General features: G+C 49.2%; 6 protein-coding genes across 6 annotated transcripts; 3 read left to right on the forward strand and 3 right to left on the reverse strand.

Annotated features, from left to right (window-relative positions):
- Positions 1-4,349: 4,349 nt before the first annotated feature.
- Positions 4,350-5,529, forward strand: N7518_007290 (translation initiation factor 6; the record flags this gene model as incomplete). The annotated part of the gene is made up of 5 exons (XM_057188217.1): positions 4,350-4,384; positions 4,447-4,518; positions 4,696-4,782; positions 4,887-5,075; positions 5,169-5,529. The coding sequence occupies 5 exons, from the start codon at positions 4,350-4,352 to the stop codon at positions 5,527-5,529; spliced, it is 744 nt and encodes a 247-aa protein (XP_057039920.1).
- A 650-nt stretch (positions 5,530-6,179) lies between these two features.
- Positions 6,180-8,982, reverse strand: set2 (SET and WW domain protein; the record flags this gene model as incomplete). The annotated part of the gene is made up of 5 exons (XM_057188218.1): positions 6,180-6,424; positions 6,451-6,682; positions 6,748-6,828; positions 6,878-8,490; positions 8,583-8,982. The coding sequence occupies 5 exons, from the start codon at positions 8,980-8,982 to the stop codon at positions 6,180-6,182; spliced, it is 2,571 nt and encodes an 856-aa protein (XP_057039921.1).
- A 2,166-nt stretch (positions 8,983-11,148) lies between these two features.
- Positions 11,149-12,293, forward strand: N7518_007292 (putative AT DNA binding protein; the record flags this gene model as incomplete). Its single annotated transcript, XM_057188219.1, has 3 exons — positions 11,149-11,190; positions 11,240-11,354; positions 11,446-12,293. The coding sequence occupies 3 exons, from the start codon at positions 11,149-11,151 to the stop codon at positions 12,291-12,293; spliced, it is 1,005 nt and encodes a 334-aa protein (XP_057039922.1).
- A 1,676-nt stretch (positions 12,294-13,969) lies between these two features.
- Positions 13,970-16,731, reverse strand: N7518_007293 (serine/threonine-protein kinase; the record flags this gene model as incomplete). Its single annotated transcript, XM_057188220.1, has 6 exons — positions 13,970-15,181; positions 15,229-15,366; positions 15,417-16,211; positions 16,286-16,435; positions 16,490-16,559; positions 16,622-16,731. 6 exons carry the CDS (start codon positions 16,729-16,731, stop codon positions 13,970-13,972), a joined length of 2,475 nt encoding a protein of 824 aa, XP_057039923.1.
- Positions 16,732-17,068: 337 nt separating this feature from the next.
- Positions 17,069-17,819, forward strand: N7518_007294 (TRAPP subunit BET5; the record flags this gene model as incomplete). Its single annotated transcript, XM_057188221.1, has 5 exons — positions 17,069-17,105; positions 17,158-17,356; positions 17,435-17,580; positions 17,647-17,735; positions 17,802-17,819. The coding sequence occupies 5 exons, from the start codon at positions 17,069-17,071 to the stop codon at positions 17,817-17,819; spliced, it is 489 nt and encodes a 162-aa protein (XP_057039924.1).
- Positions 17,820-20,057: 2,238 nt separating this feature from the next.
- On the reverse strand, positions 20,058-20,528 carry N7518_007295 (uncharacterized protein; the record flags this gene model as incomplete). Its single annotated transcript, XM_057188222.1, has 1 exon — positions 20,058-20,528. The coding sequence occupies one exon, from the start codon at positions 20,526-20,528 to the stop codon at positions 20,058-20,060; it is 471 nt and encodes a 156-aa protein (XP_057039925.1).
- Positions 20,529-22,154: the final 1,626 nt, after the last annotated feature.

Consider the following 22,154-nt stretch of genomic DNA (forward strand, 5'->3'; position numbering starts at 1 on the left):
TAATAAGAGAAGACGCCAGAATTGTTTTGACTGGGAGTCCTTTATCCCATCTCACTTCCACTTTGTCCACCTCTTTCTTTTCTTCCACTTTTTTCTTCTCTTTCACCTTCTTCACCCTCTTCACTTCTTTCATTTATCATCTACTTCTACGACGCAAACCAGACAAACTTGACTTCCGAAAATGACTTCTCTCGCATGTTCCGATAACTCCTCATATACAAAAACTCACCAGCCATCGAAGACTCCTCAAAACCTTCTCTCATGAAGGCACTTCACTTCAAGTGGATGCCAGCACTATTACAAACTGGTTTGAGGAGCATGATGACGGCAATCAGTGGATTGATTCCACTATTGCATACAGATCTTGAGGAAGGCTTGCCTCTGTCGGCCTTGCCTCTGGATCGGTAGTATGCGAAATGGCTCTAATCGAAGTCCAAATCATCGATGACAACGGATTTAAGATCACCCCTTCGTTTTCAGAACGGGCCACCATCAAGCCTGAAGAGCCGGGATCGATCAGGCTATCTGGGCAAGCCATGCGGAATTCTGCTACTCTATATACAAATATTTATCCAACCCCCGTGACGAAGCCAATCAACCATAAAACTGGATTCATCGACGGAATTCCCCGCTATATTCAACCATGAACTGAGGTCCAACAACTCAGAGCAGAGAATCCGGGTTGATCCCGCCACAGCCTAGTGCCTCTCAGTTTTCTTCCTCCTGCATCTCTCAGCTCGCTATTCAATACACCACTTATCATCCTACCCTTACCTCACCAATATGCCTATCCGGAGATCTGTGGGTCGCAGGCGTCGTCCTCGAGCCTCACGGGGACGCGCTCGTACCCGTTATAGCATGGCCAGCGACCCAAATGAGAATGCTACAGCGGCTGACTGTACCGACACTGATGATGACCCTCTGCCTACCACCGAGTACGATTCCGGCTCACTTGCGGATGACGTCGCGGATGACAGTGACCTGGGCTTACTTGGGGAGGCGCTTATCCCACCTGAGAGCGGATGGACCACAGATAATCCAATTACAGTACGGACGTGGGCGTCCGACGTTGGATCTGGGGCGAAGTAGCCGACGTCATGAGAAATGAGATTTTCGAGATGGCTCACGGCGAGGGACACCTCGGTTTTCACCGTGCATGGCAGAAGATGCGCGGCTTCGTCGTACATAAGGGAGCCAAGAAGCTCCGTGAGTACATTGACCAATGCGACGAGTGTAAGAAGAACGCTGTTCCACGCCACAAGCCATACGGCTCACTCCAGCCAATCCTGGCACCCCCTATACCCTTCCATACTTTGACAATCGACTTCGTCACTGGGTTGCCCCGGACGAAGAAAGGATTTGACGCCGTTGCAATCTATACTTGCAAATCAACGAAGCGTATCGGTTCTGCGCCCGGAAAGAAAACCTGGAAGGGCTATGACTGGGCGGCAGCAATCCTGTACGATCTGCAAAAAGGCGATTGGGGTATTCCTGTCGTGTGGATTTCGGACCGCGATAAGCGATTTATCGAGGGCTTCTGGAAAGGCCTTTTTACTGCCCTGCGTACTAAGCTACTGTATACTGCAGCGTACCACCCCTCAGCCGATGGACAATCTGAACGGTCAAACCAAACTGCCGAAATCTGGCTCCGACACTGGCAGAACTTGCACCAAAACGTTGATTGGGATGAAGGCCTAGCGCCTATGCAAGCTTCGCTCAACGCATCCAAAAACGTTTCTACGAGCGAATCGCCTCATAAGCTTATGTTCGGCGTCGAGTTGCGTATGCCGTGGAATCTCTTGCGGCAGGCCTTCGTTGGATCTCCCCAGGCCGAGCGCCAGGACGCGGATGAATGCGCCAAGTACGCGGCAATGGTCATGAAACGCCGGTACGATGACAAGCATAAGCCTATTTTTTTCAATAAGAACGACTACGTCTACTTGCGCCTCGCGCAAGGAGCAGAACCAGGATATGTCCTACCCTCCCGCGACATCACACGCAAGCTCACACAACGCCAATATGGCCATCACAATCAAATACTTGGGAATGGGATTCATTGTTTAGAGCACGCAGTCCCGCTCGAAAAACATGGAAAGGAAGCTCGGTTGTCCAACGTCTTAATGTCACGCCCTCCTGCGTGACTGGAAAGACATGTCCCAGTCCTTCGGTGCCCGGTTCCAATACCCCTTGACCACGTCGCTAAATATTCTCCTGGAATGCCTGGAGAGACGGATATAAAGAAGCAACTCATCAACACGGCTATATGATATGGACTGCGCAAGAGCCATGGATGACTTTCCCGAGGAAACCGGAGGAGGGAGAAAGGAAGCACCACAATCCATGTGGGACATTCATCAAGATGTCGTCGCCAATGTAAATGGCTCTTTTCGCCGCAGAGGTTGCCTATGTTGAGGACTTGATCGGTATAGCTACTTTTCTCTTCCTCGCCTCCTAGTCCTACAACTCCATAATTGGAGTAATCTCTCGCTCGCTTCCATGCTATACCAGAGGAAGAAGATAAATGCGGAATCGAATTGTCTACCCTTCAGACTCGAGGATCTTGGCGACTGGTTTATCCCTTCGGCAGGTTCGTGGCAGCACTGCCCAGGTACTAGCTGGCTGGTATCGGGATGATACGCAAGAAACACATGCTGGCTCTGCAACATACCCTGGTAGAGGCAGAGTTATCATATCACAGGACGAAGAAGATAATTTTCTTCTCATCGTTAACTTTGGATACCTTGCGTGTCACAGCTAGCTTAGTCATACTAGCTTAGTTAGTAGCCCCGCCAAGGTGGCTCACAATATCATCAACTTACTTCCCCCCAATGAGCTTACTGCTACATTTCGCCAGCATTTTATGCTGCGCTTGTGCAGGGACAGTTCGGAAGTTCCTTCGAGCAAATCCCCATGTCCATTTTCGCTGTTTGTATTCCATTTGTTCTATTGGTCAACGCCTGGACTAGGCTTCCTGGAAGCCTGATGTTCGGCATCTCCATCCCGCGAACGGTCGACGCGAATGTCAACATATACACCATAATCTCCTGGTGTCTGGTTTCGGCAGAAAGAAATCCAGCAACTTTTAGAGAAAAGCATAGTGGCTCTAGGGCTACTTTCACCAATGAATGTCTGTTCCAAATCATGTCAGGAAAACCACATCAAACACCACCCAGATCTTGCAAAAACACATTACAAAGGCAATGGAGGCGGGTCCAACTGCGCAAAGACGAAAGCTGCTACTATCACAAAAGAGACGGTAGTTCTGTGCGCCGGCTTGGCCATACTTCGGGAGCGGCCAACCATTGGGATATATGTACGATGTAGTCAGCTGCATGACGATCTGGCCTCGTACTTGCCCGATTCGTACTTCCCCCATCTGCACCTTCTGCTTCTGGTGGAATCGCTCTTTCCATATTTTGCATGGTTTGCAGAAGAAGAAGACCGCACAAAACCAGGAGAATGCAGCCTGTAGATAGTTTTCTTTTCTTCCTTTCCCTGTACTTAGTATCTTGATGAAGATGCACTCGTTCTCTTGAATCGAACTGGCAAGTCGCAAGCTTAGGCCTCAATCTAATGTCGCGCGTGCGCAGTTACCCTTCGAGATCTAGTCCAATACGTACTTTTGATGATTGAGATTGATTTCTCATTTCGGTATCTTGCTTGACAGACAGAAGTGTATGTTGTACATGGCAAGGAGCCACTAATCTTTTTTTGGCCTGTTACCATCTCATCTAGTTAGCTGCTTGCCTTGTTTCTTTTCTGGCGATGTCTTTGCACGCACCCTAGGTTGTGGCAAGGCTGAGTAGGATGACTAGGGTTGACATGCTGTAGCATCAGCCATATTCTAGCTTCTAGCCAAGGCCTATATTCTATTATTGTGGCTGTGCATGGCTGTGTGTACCTATGACTGATATTGGAGTAAACCTTGGAATATTAGACTATGTTGTATGCAGAATGAATCACCGTCAAGATGAGACAGAATGAGTCAGTAGAAATGAAGTAACGGTACATAGTCTGCCATACTATCTTCCATAGTAAAATAAGTACCGGTACATATTTCCAACCCACCAACTCGCCTCTGCGGCTCCGGCGGGGCAAACTCAGCGAAGCCTCTGATTGGCTCGAGCTTTTGTTCTTTTTTCAGTTGGATCGCACGTCTCTGCCAAATTATTTATCTCGGCTTCATTCTGCAAATCCTAGACTCGATCCTTGAATTCCCTAATTCCAGATCACAGTTTCTGTTTCTGTTGATCTTGCATCTGCTAGCTTTGCGCCTTTCGCTACCCCGCTCCTCACCGCACACTTTTCCCACTCTGCTCTTTGCAGCATCTTCTGATACTCTAACCATTATGGCTGTTCGCGCGCAATTCGAGAACTCGAACGAGTAGGATCCCCCAAACGCAAAGAACGAACGCTCGGGAGCTGCGGCTGACGGTTTCCTTCTAGGGTCGGCGTTTTCTCTTGCCTGACAAATGCCTACGCTATCGTTGCGGTTGGTGCTTCGGAGAACTTCTACAGGTGTGTCGTTCAGATATTCAAAGGGTGTGGGATTGGGACTTGGGACTGGCATGGATAGGGATGGTGGTGCTAAGGCATATCCAGTCACTGCCAATGCTGTGCCAGTTCAAATCTTAATCTCAATCCCTAGCCTCTACCCCAATCCACCCAGGAAATACCACTAACACTCAAATGCAGTGTCTTCGAATCCGAACTCCAAGATGTCATTCCCATCTGCCACGCAACCATCGCCGGAACCCGCATTGTCGGCCGTCTAATCGTCGGGTGAGTCGGCCAAAGCGAGTTCAAAACGAACAGCCTTTTTTTTTCCTGTCAGGAAAGGAAAATTTATCAAGAAAAACACAAATGCTAATAATATCTCGCTTTAGTAACCGCAAAGGTCTCCTCGTCCCCACAACCACCACAGATCAAGAATTGCAACACCTGCGCAACACGCTTCCAGCCGAAGTCAAAATCCAACGCATAGAAGAGCGCCTCTCCGCGCTTGGCAATGTTATCTGCTGCAACGACCACGTCGCAATCGTGCACCCGGATCTGGAGCGTGAGACCGAGGAGATGTGAGTAGGAGTCCAGCGCTCATAACGCATTCATCCATCCCAAACTTCCTTCCTTGTATTTTTCTTCCAAAACTAACATATCTTCTTTCCTAGCATCGCCGACGTCCTCGGCGTAGAAGTCTTCCGCCAAACAGTAGCCGACAACGTCCTCACAGGCTCGTACATGGCCCTCTCAAACCAAGGCGGAATCGTGCACCCCAAGACCTCAATCCGCGACCAGGACGAGCTCTCCTCGCTCCTGCAAGTCCCCCTCGTGGCCGGCAGTGTGAACCGCGGCTCTCCCGTCGTCGGCGCCGGCATGGTCGTCAACGACTGGCTCGCCATCACCGGTCTCGACACCACAGCCACCGAGCTGAGCGTTATCGAGTCCGTGTTCCGACTCGGCGAGATGGCGCCCGGTGGCGCCGCCGGGGCTGGTGTCAATAAGGATAGTATTGTGGAGAGTTTCTACTAGATTTTTGTCTCTTGCAACTTTTTCTGCTGAGCTCTTTACGGTACATGGTCCTGTTCTTATTTTCACGCTGGAATGATTTTTTGATTTCAAAGTTACTGGCAAAATTCCTTTTGGTTTTTTTGGGGGGGCCCCTGTTCGGCTCTGTGTTCTCTGCTCTCTGTTCGGTCTGATGGGTTTTTCTTTGGGAGTCTGTAATGCCTGTGCTTTGCATATACTCGAATGAATTATGCATGATGGATGGAGTGTGTAGTATCAAAAAGATTTTCTAAAATTAATCGAGATATAGATGTTGACACTTGAGCATATCGATATCGATCATGATGGTAGTCTTGTGGACTTTTAGATATCCGTCTAGAGGTATAGATCTCCTAAAAGACAAACTTACAGCTCAAGATAGGCTGAATTGATGCAAACTATGATAGTGGCACTTGGGCTCGGGGGTATTGTCGACAGCATAGAAAGCAATAGAAAGCAAAAAAAAATAAAAAAGGTAAGAAAGGCACAAAAAGAACACGGTAGAAGCAAAAGTAATGCAGGTTACTGAGATATCAGTTTCAATCCCTCCATTTTCTTCCGATTCTCTCGCTTTTTGACTCGCTTTTGGGTATTGATGCAGAAGCACAAAATAAGACAAGACGCGCAGGAGTTGCCTATACCTCCATGGCAACGTCGACTCCAGCGCCCGACTCAGCTTTCGGAGATGAAGCATTGTCTCCGGTGTTCCCCATGCTAGTATCGCCATCGCCATATTCTCTAGGGAGATCTGCTGGAGGGGGCGGAGGAGGAGGCGGTGGGGGTGTAGATTTCTGTCTTTTGGAAGGAGAAGCGGCTCCGTCTTCAGCACCGTCGACATTCAAGACTCCGTTTCGCTTGCGTTTGAGAGACGCGTCATCGTCTTCCGGGGAGAACTCGCAGACGCACCCGCGACAGCTTCATCGTCACCTGTGCTAAGAACCTCGCTTCCGGGGTTTGGGGTGGCGTCCTGCGACTTCTCGCCCTCGTGCTTCTCGCGATCCACGTATTTGGCTGCCGCCTTGCGGAAGAAGGTCTTGCAGTAATTTTTGACGGTTTGCTGGTGCTTCGCGGAGATCTTCGCGGTAGGGTCCTTGACGCGATTATTTTTGTAATCGCTTTCAACGAGCTTTTTCGCGGTCTATTAATGAGAATGTCAGCAAATTGAAATCGAGAAAGAATCGAAAGTGAGGGCCATGAGCTTACCTCCTTAGCAAATCGTTTAAGATGATGGTCGGGGATCTTATGCTTGTATTGATCCACCACAGGCTTGATATGCGGGAAAAGCTGTGCTATGTTAGTCCAGTTATATCTCGTGTTTTGCGTGAATACTCACAGTGTTCTCGTAGATTCTCTTCTGTTTCTCCAATGGAAGCTTCCTCCACTTCTCTCCATCTTTATGTCTTTTCTCCGGTTGATCAGCGGAAGGCCGAGGAGTCACGGGCGTATCAGTTCGGTGCTCGGAGGGTGTGTCCTCCTGGGTGTTCATAATCCCATCAATGATACTCTGCAATGCCAAGTTCTGTTGATTTTTGGCAGGCTGACCTGGCGCAGGAGTAACAGGAGTAGCAGGCAACGTTGGCCGTTCCCATGTGGTTTTACCCGATGCAGAGTAGTAGTAAACGCGGCCATCTGCCTCCGCAGTATACCATCCCTCAGGCAATGGCCGAGGGCCACGACGGTTGGGTTGTCTGGACCGCTGAGGACCTCGGTCTCTTCGTTGCTGCACTGGTCCACGAGGAGCATCGTACACAGGAGATGGAGAGCGAGTAAGAGATCGCTGGCGCTGCTGTTGTCCAGTTTCGCGGCGCTCGAACTGGTTGATTGCCTGCTTCGCGTCCTTGCCGCGTTTCATGCGCGGGATTCGGTAGGCGACTTCCAGACCAGACCAGCTCTCGAGAAGGGCGGCCGCTTTCTTCGCGACTCGCTCATCATCGCAGGTCGTCAACGGCCGGATGTTCGTCTCAATCTTAGAGTCCTGGATCTTGTTCCGGGTGAGTCGCGGGAACCCGTCGAGGATGTTCAAGATCTGCAGAACCACGTTCTGATCATCCTTCCATTGAGCGAGCTGGGAGTTCAGGATCTGGTATCCATGCATTCGGACCACGCGATTGCGAACGCGTTCGTCGTCACAGCGCTGGATACGGCCTAGCAGTTTGACCGCGATCCACTTCTCCTGGCACTGAACAAGAGCCGCCATGACCTTGGTCACACCATCCTCATCCAGCGACTTGGGCTGCACGCTGTCCACATACTCCTCGTCGTCCTCTTCCATCTTCTTCTTCTTGGGGCGTTTCGCCACCACGGTATCCCAACCATCTGCCTCGTCAATGCCAAGAGCCTCGATAGTTGCATTGGACAGCTTGGTCGCACGCTCAGTCTGAGTGCGTCCACCGATGAATCCCGTGCACATTGGCTCCCCACAATAGCAGGGCTGGGGGTCGGCACCGTATCGATCAACATTGTAGTTGAAAACCAGCTCCTCACCGGCCTGAACAGCGCGTTCAGCGAAGATTCCCATCCGTAGCTTCTCGCCCACAACCCATTTGTCAACATAGCAGTTGGGATTGCACGAGTGATTGCAGAATCGGCCCAGGTTGCCTCGCTTGGTCGCATCGACAAACTCGCCCTTGTTCAAGGACATGAAGTAGAAGTGCTTAATGCCCTCCTCATCATATTGTCTCATGCGCTTTCGAAATTGCTGCTCTCCCACGACCTCACCGACATATTCGTAAATCAATTCGCCCGGATCGAGATTCTTTTCCGCGCGCAATCCGAAACCCTTTTTTTCTGTTTTGATGACGGCCACCGGTGCGAACTGTCTTTTTTGAAACCGCTGGTTTTGGCAGTCGGAGCCACAGCCGCAGTCGCCCGCACATTCGATCTTGGTCGCGCGATTGATACAATCCGAATCCTCGCCACATGCGATATTTTGACCAATCTTCGGATCTACAGAGTGGATCAGTGATATGCTCGTGGAGGTTCCATCAGGCCGGGAATCGGGCAAGAAGACAGCGAGGCTACTCGAAAACCAAACTTACCCCACTCTTCAGCGCAATCACATTCCATGGCATGTTCGGTGTAGCCCATGTATTTGTTGGCGTAGGTACAGCCGGGGATCTGTTCAAAGGTGGCGAGCGCATCCTGGGTGCTATCTGGCAGGTGCGTGTACAGCGGCGGAGGTCGCGACGCGACTTTTTGCGACGAGCTGCGAGACAGCTTGAGCGGTTGGCCCGGTTCCCGTTTGAGAACGATGTCGCCGACGTTTTCCTTCATTGTATGGGATGGGTCGGAGTTGGGGGAGGACTCTTTTTTCGGAGGGAGAGGAGATCGAGATGAGGTACGCGACTCGCCGTTTTTCAAATGAATGCCGTTTACCGGAGAGTCCCGCAGCATTTTGGCAGGAGCCTCTTCAGAGTCCGCGTGGCCATGGGCAGACATGACAACACGGACTACGATTGGAAGATATGGAAAGAGAGAGAGAGAGAGAGATAGAGGAAGAGGGAGAAGAAAATAAAGCAGAATACGAAGTTCGGGGACGATTCTGCCAGGATATGCCCTCGGGAATCAAGGGGGTTCCAGAGCGGTCAAGGTAAGAAACAATCTCATTGATAAAAATCTCCTAATTTGACTGAAATCGAAGCTATTGTCATTTTCGGTGTCTCACCGCCTTGAGCCTACTCTCACTGTCTTGTATAGACCTGAATCATCTCGGTTCACCAATGGTGGTTGTATGTTGTATAGGTGGTATAGGTGGTATAGTGGTGTGGTTTTCACTTCCCACTCAGGCTCATAGAGAGCATACCTGGAATAGGTATGGACCAACTCTGGTAGAGTAGTGGGAGAGTGACCATAGTCATTCCTCAATCCCAATTGTGGTTTAACATCTATGTGGTGATTTCCACACGGGAACTGTGACAGGGTTGTTCAAGGTCAGCATAAGCCTAAAGTGATATAGATGGAAACGAAGAAAGACCAGAAAAGGGGAAATGTAAGAAAATCCAAAAGCGTGAAAGTTATGAAATCGATTGGAGGAGAAAGCAGGAAAGGCGCGTCTGCATGTGTGTTGTTCGTCAACGTGGAAGTCTGTGCGTTTCAAACTGGTTTAGTAGATGGATTACATAGATTACGGGGATTACATATCAGATACACTGTATCATGATACTGTTCCTGATAATACCAGGTACAATACGCATGGGATACCGATGTGATATCAAATGTGATATTGTAGGGCTACCTGCCTCAGGCTGTCCTTCTATATAATCCCGTGCTTCTTCATCTTCTCTTTTCTTCTTCGTCTTCTGCATCTCCACCATCTTCACCTTTCCCCCTAATCAATTACCTGTATTTTACCAAGAACCTCATGGCTGCATCTCGGCGGAGTCCGCCTCTCCACTCGGCTCATCTCTGCCAATCGTTCTGGCCCCATTTTCATCAGAACCCGCTGCATGACAGACGCGCTTTTTTTCTCTGTACGATCGCCCACTCTAACCGCCCCTGAGGCTAGCTTCAAACAAAATCATTTTTCACTGCATTTTCTGCATTTTCTTGGGGCGTACCAACGTCCCGGGCCCATGTTGGCACCTATCAAATCGCATTCTCGGCTCCATGATTCCACTCTTTGCTGGAGAAGACCCGACGAAACCAAAATCATGCACTAAAATTGCCCCCAAAAAAAGAAAATATAACGCTTCGTCAACTGTCCCTTGGTTCTGGAACTGCCAGGGCCAACCGTTTCCCGAACCAACGATGCAATTCGGCGAGATCTAAGCCTATCTTATACATTATATTGCCTGGGCATTCCCAGCCCATACAACCCTATGCAAAAGACCTCATCTGTTCGATACAATGCAGCCCCCACTCCATTCAACCCCTCGATTGTACTTTCGGAGGAATCAGAAATCCAATCTCCCCGCTTCCCGGTCTTCTTAGTGGTAATTTTGCCTTTTTCACGTTCTTCGAAACTCTTCTGGAAAACAATATGAAACTTGGCCCGGCTGAAACACCCCCATTTCTATTCACCTGTTGGTATACTTTACCAGATTCTTCTAACCTGTACTGTAACACTCTCCAGAAAGCATCGTCCCTGCAGCTTCCCTCCCGAACGCTGGTCTCCTGCGCGATCCCGGCTGCTCAAGTCCGTTTGGCTAGAAATTCTTCCTGGAAAAAATCCCAGAAAAAAAAATAAATTGGGGATTTTGCATGGAGTTTGGTTTGGCTGCTCTTTTTTCATTTTCTTTGGCTACAAAGCCTTCAATTGTCAGATCACTCGTTTCCCTCTGTCATCCCTTTTGTTTCGTCTCCGCGTGGAAGGATATGGGGACATAAGACATCCTCTCGTTCTCTGGCGCGTGTCTTTTGACTGAATTTTTTTCTTTTTTAATTCTTTCTCTCTCGCCCTCTTCGCTTTTCCTCTCGGACATAAATGAGAGATCAATTGATCTGGATTGTGTATCACGACCCTGACGCCGTTCGCTGTCCTGTTTCCGGGATCATCTGGGAGGCTTTCTTTGTTTTGGTTTTTCCTTCTTACTTTCTTTCACGTTATATTTCTTTTCTTTTCAGGGGAAAGGGAAGCCGGCTATAATCCGCTTCCATGGTCTGGATATGTCGAATCTATCTGATAGGCCATGGACCGAGGAGGACAAGGTATGCACATTCTTTAGCCGATGTGAATCTGATGCTGACCAAGAACTAGTACACTCTGCTCACCGAGATCCTCAAGAAAGCTGGATTTCCTTCCAGCTATCTAGTACGCATGATTAAAGAATATGGGATTACTCCCAACTGGGAGCATATTCCCCTTCCTCAAGGTATTATCATCCAATTGCCGGTCAAAGAAAGAGAAAGAGAAAGAATAGCTTGATCAATATCAACATGGCGCTAACACCTGCCCCGGTCAAGGCCGTTCACTCAGCTCGTGCAAAACGGCCTATCTCAATATGGTTCAGCAGCCCGTGCACCCTCCAACACAACCAGTGGCTTCATTCCCACCACCATCCGATATGAACGGCCCACCAGCCCCAATGGACCCTAGCACTATGCGCAAGCGGCCATTGCATCCTTCCGACAAGCCAATCCCTCGTGCAATCCAACCAAGGCCACCAGCCAGCACCGCCTCCTACAGCAGCGAAAGCGGCGCATCAGCCCAGCTCTCCCCGAGACTAGATGTCGCCCCCGGCGAACCACCCCGGAAACGAGGACGCCCAAGCAAAGCAGAGACTGAGCGACGCAAGCTCCTAGCCGAGGCCCGTGGTGAAACTTACCCAGCCCCCCGACGGTCAGGGTGGTCTCGCAGAATCAAAGTCCCTTCTTCACCGACCAGCCCCGCGGCAGGCCCATCGCCTACACCATTCCCGCCGGCACCTCAAGCATTTCACGGACCCAAGCCAAGCCCAGCCCCAACTCTCTACGACACTCCAACCATGCACTCAGCAGTTTTACCACCTGGCCCCGGTCCCGCGCCAAATGACGAGCGCCGCGATATGCCACCCCGCATGAATATCAACATGCGTGAACTACCCCGGCCCACAGAGATGGTCCATCCCCTCCCTTCACCACATGCCTTACAACTAGGCCCTCCAGACGCCTTCCCTAGATTCAGCAACCCAGCCGAGCGGCCCTACAGCTTTGCAGCAGACCGGTTCTCCCCGTCAGACAGTAGTCGGCGCGATTCGCTCACTCGGCCTGACCAGCTAGCACCGTACTCGGAACGAACGAATACGACTCAAGCCGAGAAACCTCCACGATGACCATTGATTTTGATACCTTTTTTATCGTCATTTTCATTTTCGTTTTTCTTCGATCACAGTCTGGGTTATTTTCGACTTTCGATTTCAGCCTTTGTTTTTTGAGGCCCAAGGGCCATGAATGAATGATAAAGCCATTGATGAACAATAGACAGCGTTCTCGTGTTGTGTTTATTGTGCGCGGTTTTTCTCCAAGCTCTTCAAGCGACCCCTTTCAACATTTCCGACTTTTCCTCTTCGACAATTCAACACCCTCTCATTTTGCCCATGTGTCTGCCAATCTAGGTACAATCTACCTAAGGTCAAATATATCGAGGGAAATACTTCTCTTTTCCTTCTCTCCTTGACAGTGACCTTCATACATCTATTGATGCGTCCACGAGTTCCCCACGTTCGATGAGGATAATGCTTTCATATTATTGATACTCGATTTCCTATGATTGAATCTTCACGCCATTGCGTCCCTAGTTCAAGCAAGCGAGACTTCCACTGCTTTCCTTCTACTCCCGCTTTCCATTCGTCTCCTAGGCACACATTCTCAATTGTGAAGCCTACCCCAAGCCCCACGACCCAAGACAAGACAAGACGTTTACGCCAATTGATGCCCTCCATGCCTCGCATCTTTCTTTTTATTTTCTATCTCGATGTCATACCTTCTATTTTTCTTCTATCTGACATTATACCTTCTGCTTTCTGCTTTCTGCTTTTTCTTTCTCCCTCCAGCCCAGCCCAATGTCTAGCGTGCTATGCATTTGATGATGATGATGATGATGCATTATGTCTATTGCTACTACATGGCGATGGTGGTTCTTTGAGCCTTTCAATTTTCTTGCTCAAGGCATGTTTACCCTGTATTTTATCCTACTACTTCTACTTTTGATATTGATGATGTTTTGGTTCCCTGTTTTGAATTTGGCTGTTGGCTTTTTTGTTTATTCCCTTCTATCTCGACTCTCCTTATAGGATGATGTCTTACACTCTTTGTCCTAGTTTATAATGAATTCAGAGTATTTAATATCACACATATGTCTCTCTGTTCTCGTTCTTGAGTCTGTATTGTATTGCAAGTTAGACATAGTTTTTGCTAATGTATAATGAATTTCGAATATAGATCTTCACACCATCGTATATCTAACGGTTTGTAGTCTATCAGAGTCCCGATTGAAAGAATTGAGAGAAAGATATGCAGGTGCTCGTATAATGGAAAGAGGTACTTGAACTAACTCTCAGACTCAGACAGTGTATCAGTTCACTACGTATGCTAAATTGAACCACACACTATGTACGAATGGATGGACGGACATCTGGCCTAGCGGTGTCGTTGGCGACGTTGGCGCAATGCCACTATGGATCCCCGTCCATCCATCCTCAGCTTGAGTGCCGTTTGATCTCAAGTTGCCGGATCGCCTCCTGGCGATGACTTTTTTATTTTTTTATCGGGGCCTTGGAGTCTAGAAACGCGTTTTCTGTATTTTATGGAGTTTCACAGGCCATACTTCGTGATGGTGCCCGCCATGGTCACCGCTATCACAAGCATTCCAATAAGGATTCACGAAAATGCTCTCTTTAAAAATGTTTGCCATGTGTATGCTAAAGGCAGTGCATATGCCTTGAATATAACGCTATCTCTATACAAAGAACCCAAGCTTCACACAATTCTATCCAAACAACACCTCCTATCACTCTGCACCATCAGACTTCCCACGAACTCGATCAAGAATCCGCCGCAGCTGGGCCTTGGAATCTTTCCCCTCCGTAGACGACACACCTGTCGCCTCTAGCGAAGACGACTCGGGCTTAGGTAGAGCTTGGGATGAGACGGACAGACGTTTCGGAGGATGAGGGTGAAGCTCGCGGTTCTGCGAGGAATCTCTATCTTTACTTCCCTCCCCACCCTGCTCCTCCAACTCCCCGGCCTGTCTTTTCTGCAACATCTGCGAGCGCACCGCGTTAACGGCATGCCCGAAGCCTAGGGATGTTCTCGGCAGAGAAAAAGGAGTAAACTCGTTCCCAGTTTGAAGATCCAACTCCTTCTCTTTGGCAAGTTTCACCACTTCGTCGCTGTTTTTCTCAATGACGCGAGTCAGGTACACCTTCGGACCGGTATCGCGGTCTTTCAGGTTGTGCTTTATGCGGTCTAGTTCCTTCCTGTACGCTGTTTCGTAGATATTGAAATCTGCAGCGCCGGGAGATTCGCTGACGAATTGTACCGGCTCATCGTCCTCCATCTGGTCAGAATGATCCATCGAATGTTCCGACGCTTGGAGAATGGACCCCGGATCGCCACTAATTTCCGTACCAACCGCTTCCGGCTGCGAGGAGCCGGTGTATGTAGATGGTCCAATGAAGAGGTAGGGAAACTCCTCCTCAAGTGGATCACGGGCATGCCCTCTCGTCCCCTCTAAGCTGCGCTTAGTTCTACCCGAGCTTGCTCGCGAAAGAGGGATATAGGGTGATCCCGATTGAGAGTGGGGCAGGGCTTCGTGACCGATATCCGGTTGAGCCGATCCCCAGCTGCGGATCGAGCCGGAGTCTTTACGCTCGGGCTCGAACACGCCGCTGGGTCTTTTGCTGCTGTTCGGGCTGTACTCCGGCCGGGATGAAAAACTGGCCGAATCGCTAGACCCGAAACCTCCGGAATCGTCTCGGAGTCCGGCAAAAGGTCGCCGGCCGAAGGTTTTGCGTACACCTGCACTTAAGTCATGGCCATCATGTGTTTGTGGAGCCGCTCCCACAGCCGGGAAGGGTTCGTCTGGGTCCATTTCCATTGGTGGCTCGACAAAATAGGCATCGTGATCGCCGCCTAGAATGCTCTTACCGAACGTACTTTCAATGGGGGATTGTGGTTTGCCGGGATCTGTTAGTCGCTTGAATCTTTTGACCGCTTTCACCTGGGCCTTGTTAATGGATATACTATCGAACGAGGAATGTAACTTACCACGGTCATAAGATTTCCCATGTTTGTTGTAATAGCCGAGTTCATTTCCTCCTCTGTCGGCGGCTCGACGGGTTGCGATGTGTTCTCTTCAAATGACAGCAAAGGATCCGTCCCATCCTTCGTTACCCAGGGATGTTCCTGTTGAATCTGGTCAGCATGGGCAAGCAGTGTAATTGCGATTGACTCACTCGTAAACCAAACATGTCGATCCGTTTCTCTGGATCTTTCTCGAGAACCCGTTGCATCAGATCTTTGAATACTTCATCTGATTCTTCTTCATAGTCCACGGGATCTCCCCTGATACTATCATATAGCTCGAAGATGCTCTGCTTCTCAAATGGCAGCTTTCCATATCGCAGACAATATAGCGTTACTCCCATAGACCAGATATCCGTCGCCCGTCCGGATACATCGCCATGTTTGACCACGCACAGCTCTGGTGGGAGGAATGCTGGTGACCCAGCTGACTTGCCAGTGAACATGTTTGAATCTTTTTCAAACATCTCCGATACACCAAAGTCGACCACTTTCAGCATATCGTCGTTGGTAACCAGACAGTTGTCCGGTTTTATATCTCGATGGACAATGCCCTGCGAATGCAGATACTCGATTCCCAAGATCAGATCACGGAACCAACATCGACATTGCTCGTCATCGTATGGGTCTGCTCTCTCTTCCAGCCCGACCTTCATGACGACACCCTTCTTGCACATTTCCATCACCATATACAACGAGTCCTCTGTCGGATCGTCCAAGACTTCGATTAATGACACCAGATTGTTGTGGTGCAGTTTCTTCATGATTGCGATTTCCTCCTTGATCAGATATAAAGGATTCTCTTCGAGCTCTTTATCGTCACCGGAAGGATGTCGATGTAATGGTGAGTTGAACTCCGTTCCTGGCCGAATCGGACCTCGCGGTCTTCGCAACAGATGCGACTGCGCACGTTTCCTTAGTCTAGACTTGGAGAATTCTTTGACTGCCTAAATTCACAGATAGTTCATCTCACAGTTAGCATGTCCACTTCCCATCATATCCCGCAGGTTCGTGCTCATACATATTCATTGCCAAACTGATCTGCAGCCAGATGGACAGCCCCAAACGATCCACGTCCGATCTCCTGTTTGATCACATATTGGTTGATGCGATGTTCCGCAGTACCGTCGTCTTGGCTCGTGTAATACTCGGAGCGGGCGTCCAGTGTTTCCTAGTCCGCGGTATCAGTTGTCCGAAGCTGTCATAACGGCATTGAGAGACTGACCTTCACCGGACGCCTTGCTCTTGGGTTTCGTCGTCGGTGCCTCCCAGTACTATCATAGGATGCAGAAGACCTAGTTGCAGAAGGGCGTCAGTGAAAATCAATCTTCCGCTGTTGTTTCATAGCGAAACTCACCCAACTCTGCTCGCTTGGGGGCGCGCATCGTTCACCCCCTCCAGTGAGTTGGTAGAGGGCTCTGCGGAGACATCCGACATAGGGGTTGCCATTGCCTGATTTTCATCCATTGAAATACACTTATCGTCAAGCACTGGTAGGAGACGTGTGGGGTAATGAGGAAGTTCGAGCGGGGGTTTCGACGTGGAAGCGGATGGTCAGCCTTACGAGGCCCTCTTTGTGGGGATTAGACAGAAGCGAATAGAATAAATGATACTAAGCCCTATGTACGGAAGTCAAATTAGAGAAAATTAGAGAAAATCCCGGTCGAATCGCAAACGCCGAAGAAATCCTAGGCTGCTCCTTTTTGATATGGGCTTTTGTTATCGATAGGGGATTTCACCGCCTGTCAGCGTTGGAACTCCCTCGAACATCAACAACAACTTGTTTCAGGTCACGCTATACACAATGGTCGTCTACTCGTTCTACATCTTTGATCGGCATGGTAAACACGCTTTATATAATGGATTCATCTTTATATACTAACTGCGATCCAGCGGAATGCATCTACAAGCGTCGCTGGCTTCCACGCCCGACCTCCATCGTGGGGAAGTCCCGGTCTAACACAGTCACCGACGCACCACCGACCGGTCTCGGCCAGACAGTGCGCTCGACAGACGATGATTCGAAGCTGGTTTTCGGCACGGTATTCTCGTTGCGGAATATGGTGCGCAAGCTAGGGGGTGAAGAAGACAAGTAAGACTGCCCCTGAAGCAAGCCAGCCGGGTGCTGGCTTTTAGACGGACGGACGAACCCGATGCTAACCGCAACTAGCTTTGTGTCATTTACCACCAGCCAATACAAGCTTCACTACTACGAGACACCGACGAATACCAAGTTTGTCATGCTGACGGACCTCAAGAGTCCTAGCATGCGCATCGCGCTGCAACAGATCTATATCAATCTGTTTGTGGAATACGGTTCGTGTGATTTATGGATCTCGTTTGGCAGGTTTGGATAGTGCTGACATATTTCGGTCTGTTTAGTGGTTAAGAATCCTCTTTCTCCGACCGAGCATCCCGGCGGTGTGGGCGTGAACAACGAGTTATTCGAGGAATCATTGGAGCAGTTTGTGGTACGTACATTTTAGTTCTGGCATGCTGCCTTTGTTGTTGACTTGTGTGTTCTGATCTGGTAGCAGACTCGAGTTCTGTCATGATATCGAACTGCGCATGCCTCATGGAATCTGGGGGCCAGTTCGCGCGAGAAAGTCTAAGTGAAGGAAGAGAAAGCGACAGGATCTCACCGCTGGGACTTTCGAGGCTAGCATATACGAATCCGGTATCTCGAAGGCGTGAGAGCGGCATAGCTGGCACACACCGCAGCGGACTCGCCCGTTGTCAAGGATACTGTGCTACGGGCACCTGCATGCAACAGCACATTGACGAGAAATGAGATTACCGGAACACAGCACCGAAGCCAAGCACGACAGGGTTATTCATACCGCTTTTTCATGTGTGACTGCCATTCAATGAGACCGGTTTCCTTCCCACGTGGCATCTCCAGCGCCGCTAGTACGCTGTACGCTGTACGCTGGGGAAATGACGGTGCGGAGTTGGCCCGGGGGCGGCCCGCAGATAGCTCGGCTTCGCATATCAAGTGCTATGAACTAGGAACGCTGAACAGAGCTATTTGTTACTGATGTTCGGGGACAGTCGGAAGAATCGATTACTGCTGATATAACGCAATATCCATGTGAATTGTCTCACTACAAGTTTCCGGTCATTAAAATGCCTGTTTATAATAAACCCGGGGTATAGATCGTATAAATCAAAGAAATCCCGCAGCCACAACGACGCCATGAAAAAAGTCCGAATTAGATCCGGGTCTAGAGCGCTAAGCTACTCTTAATCCGAACAGCTATAGCCAAGCAGCACCGCCAAGAGTCAGCTTTCCCAACCGGCCCAACGTGGCTCGTGCGTCTGCTTCGGCATGGAGGAGCTGACCAGCCGATAGGTGCAGCCTCGAGAATCAAGTTCGAAGATAGATCATACGACAATAATTGGATCTCGCAATTGCTTTTTCCACCCACCGCGCAAAGAAAAAGCAAAGCTCATTGCATATCGCAACGGAAAAGAAAACCCAGATACCCACAGACAGCTCCCAGCTCCAGGCCAGATCGTCCACATCCTGCATCCTGCATGACTTGGCCAAAGCACAGACGTCCACACAGACAGGTTTAGCACAACGTACATCCACAGCGGGATAAGAGCTGCAAACACAAAGACAAGCTCCGCCCCTTTCACCCGAGCTCTGCTGCTCCGTAGCGTAGCCTAGCGCATACATAAGAATTGTAAGTATGCAGTTACTAGTGCATACCCATAGGCCACATGCATGCACACACGCAGGATGAAAACAGTATAATGCCAACAGCTTATCTCGAGCTTTGACCATTCAGCAACGCGAGATAGGTGAGGTGTCGCGGTGCAAAGCCGACCGATCCTATAGGTTCGAGGCTGGGTGTGTGTCTTTCCTGCAACCACAGACTGGCGGTCAAGCATGCACCGGCTTGAATCGGAATTTGCGTTGCGGCCGGTGTTGGGTGGCTTTGTGGTTGTTTTTCTTCGCATTTAGCTCAACATGTGAACCGACCCGTGGACGCGGACCCCCCGAATGAACAGGGGTTTTATCGGATAGATGTGATCCTCGGGATCTTCGCTTTGCCAAGTATCTGCCATCCACGTATGCCGCGACGTAAGTTGGTTCTCTTTTGTTTAGGATCGACCGCGTTCAAAGGTTCGTATACGCATGCAGAATAGCGGTTTGAACTGAATCAGCGGACCCTGGATACCCTTGGCACAGAGAGACTTTGTGTGCTGTAGGAGGCCTCTGCCGCTATCATAATGTGTGTAATAGGAACCCAGAGATTGTATAGCGGATTATGGCTTGCATCGGTGTAGACCAGGGGTCACGGCAGAGGCCTTTGGATTTCGCTTTCATCGCATATAACCCTAATGATACGCACCCTTTTGATCCTCTTGGGCGTCTCGACTACGGGTTCGTTTCTGGTGAGCGATTTAGTGTTGGGCGCTATAGTAATGTAACCGGACGCGAAAACAGGAGGATGCGGTAGAGGACAGCAAGCGGATGACTAGCACTTCATATGAATTTGAGCGCTAAATCCTAGCAATGAAGTTTGTATCTATTGTGTCAGGTTCATAATGGCATATCATCTGACACCTTTTGCAAGTAGCAGCGTTGCAGTCTCCGGCGACGCCATACGACCCGGTAATGATAAGCCCTCCCGTCAATCTATTGATAGCCAGCCATCTCAAAGGTTTTTGCGTCGATGTCATTCAGGTATTCCATGATAGCGTCCGGAGGCTCAATGGAGTTGTCCGCTTTCCATTTTGAAATCCAATGCTTGCAGATACTAGCAAGTACACTCTGGTAGTTGCTATTTCGAGGTTGAGTAAACCGGCGTAAAGATTGAACATCCGCATTTAGATTGAACAATCGCCGAAGGCGGGGACTTTTGGTGTAGAGAGGCGTTGTCTTTAGCCTCAATGTATGTAATATCGTAGAAATGTGCAAACGATGCTTCCCATTTCTGGGCTCTGAATGGGTCTTCTTGAATCATATCCGCGATAGCTCGGACGTCCATAGTGATATTACCGTGTGCTACGGTATTTCTCTCCTGGACTTCACTCGGACTTCTCGGATTACCTGACCACTCATCAAGGATTGGCCGACGGAAATAGAGAAAATGTCCTTCCAGTGCGGTAAGACGCTGCTCTAGCCTATCCCGTGAAGAGAGGCCCATTGTATTGCCCATTTTTGCCTTCGAATAATTCAGGGTAAGCTCTCTGTCCCTGGTAAGCTGCTCGGATATCTCGGCGACACCGGGATTGTATGTGACCTCATACATCAGGATAGCTGTCCAAGGCTAGGTAATAATAAGGCTGAGTTGAACTTCGTCTGAATTCAATTCTGTTAGCTGGTTATCAAAAGTGAATGGACTTCAGAGACATGGCTATCGGGCAAAGTACCGTACTTGGGAGTAATTTTCAATATGAAAGAACGATTTCTATGAATGATAGAAATATGTCCAACCCGTGGTGGACTTGAATCTTATGATTTGTTGAATTCATCTTGCTCGGCTTGCCCTTTGTTCTCGATATTGGGACCAACATCTAACCAAGGGAATACTCTGTGAGGTGAGGGGAAAACCCTAAAAGAGATCAAAGCAAGAGCATCATGGAATAAATAGTCATCCACTTTGGATTTGTGGTATTGAAATGGAAAGAGGGCGTAGTGGTAAAAGGCTTGTTTATAGAAGTACATCTGTAGCTGCATATAACATTGATATAGAAGGCTTAGTACTGTATATTGTCCGTTGTACGTCTACAATGGTGCATAACTAGTAACTTTGTGCTGTGGGAAATTGAGATGGGTTTTTAGGGCTGTGATTGGGTGAAAATGCCTCGTAGTGGTTAGTGCTGGATACGGAAGCTTGTGTGAGAAAGTGGAAATGCTGTTTTTTTCGTTACGTATGAGATTGAAACGGTCATTTTCACTTTATTGCTCCTCTGCAGCAGAACGTCTGACTCGATTCTTCTTCCTGTGTCCCGTGCCGAGGTCAGCACTAAGGGGCTTATTCGGAAATCGCCAGTAATCCGGGGTAAAATGAGCCATTGAATAACATTATTGAGTATACCGCTAGTTACCACCCCGTACTAGCTCCGAAACAAAGCCCGAGTTCAGTGCGAAGCTCATGCTAGTATGGAAATCCAAGACACTGTCAAGAATTGCCCCCACACGGACACACCAGTGATCCGAAGAGACGGTGAACATTCCGCATTCCACATTCCAAAGTAATAAGGCTGGACATATTCCCGTGCAGAAGTGATAGGGCTAAGAAAGGCGATATATTGTATTCTATTCGTTTCAAATTGAAACAGTCGAACATGGACATTGGTCAACCTGTACCACCCCGAGGCCCATCCCAAATGCCATCATCTGTCCGAATGACGCTAGACAGCGGAAAGCTACTTTAGCCTCTATTGTATTCCCCTATAACGTACTAGAGCATTATGTACATTGTACATCGCTGCGGGGGGTCTCCATCGCACAGAGACCCACGCGGTTTCCTCGCCCCGATGAAGAGGAGTGCATGATTGACCGACTATTATTATTACGTAGCAGCGATCGCGTAGCAATTACTGGCAGGAAGCAGGGTCCAGAAATGGGGTGTTTTGCTTTCGGAATGATCGAGTTGACCAGCTGGACAATGAAAGAAGCGAGTGAGCACGGGTATAAACGGAGGGATCTGACAATTGGTTGACAGGGGATTTAGGATTTACAGCCAACGAGGACAGTGTCCTTTGAGAACTGGGGTTACCTGGATTTGGTTTACATACAGTGTGAATTTATATTGTAGTACATCGTCAAGTAAGAGGATAGTCTTCCACAACATATGCCCTAAGTACACTTTTCAAATGATAATCCCCCACCTACCATATAGAGTAAGAAAGCACGTCTAAAATATTCCCAT

This window comes from Penicillium psychrosexuale (genome assembly GCF_028828465.1).
Source record: "Penicillium psychrosexuale strain IBT 29551 chromosome Unknown utg000004l, whole genome shotgun sequence".
Classification (NCBI taxonomy): Eukaryota; Fungi; Ascomycota; class Eurotiomycetes; order Eurotiales; family Aspergillaceae; genus Penicillium; species Penicillium psychrosexuale.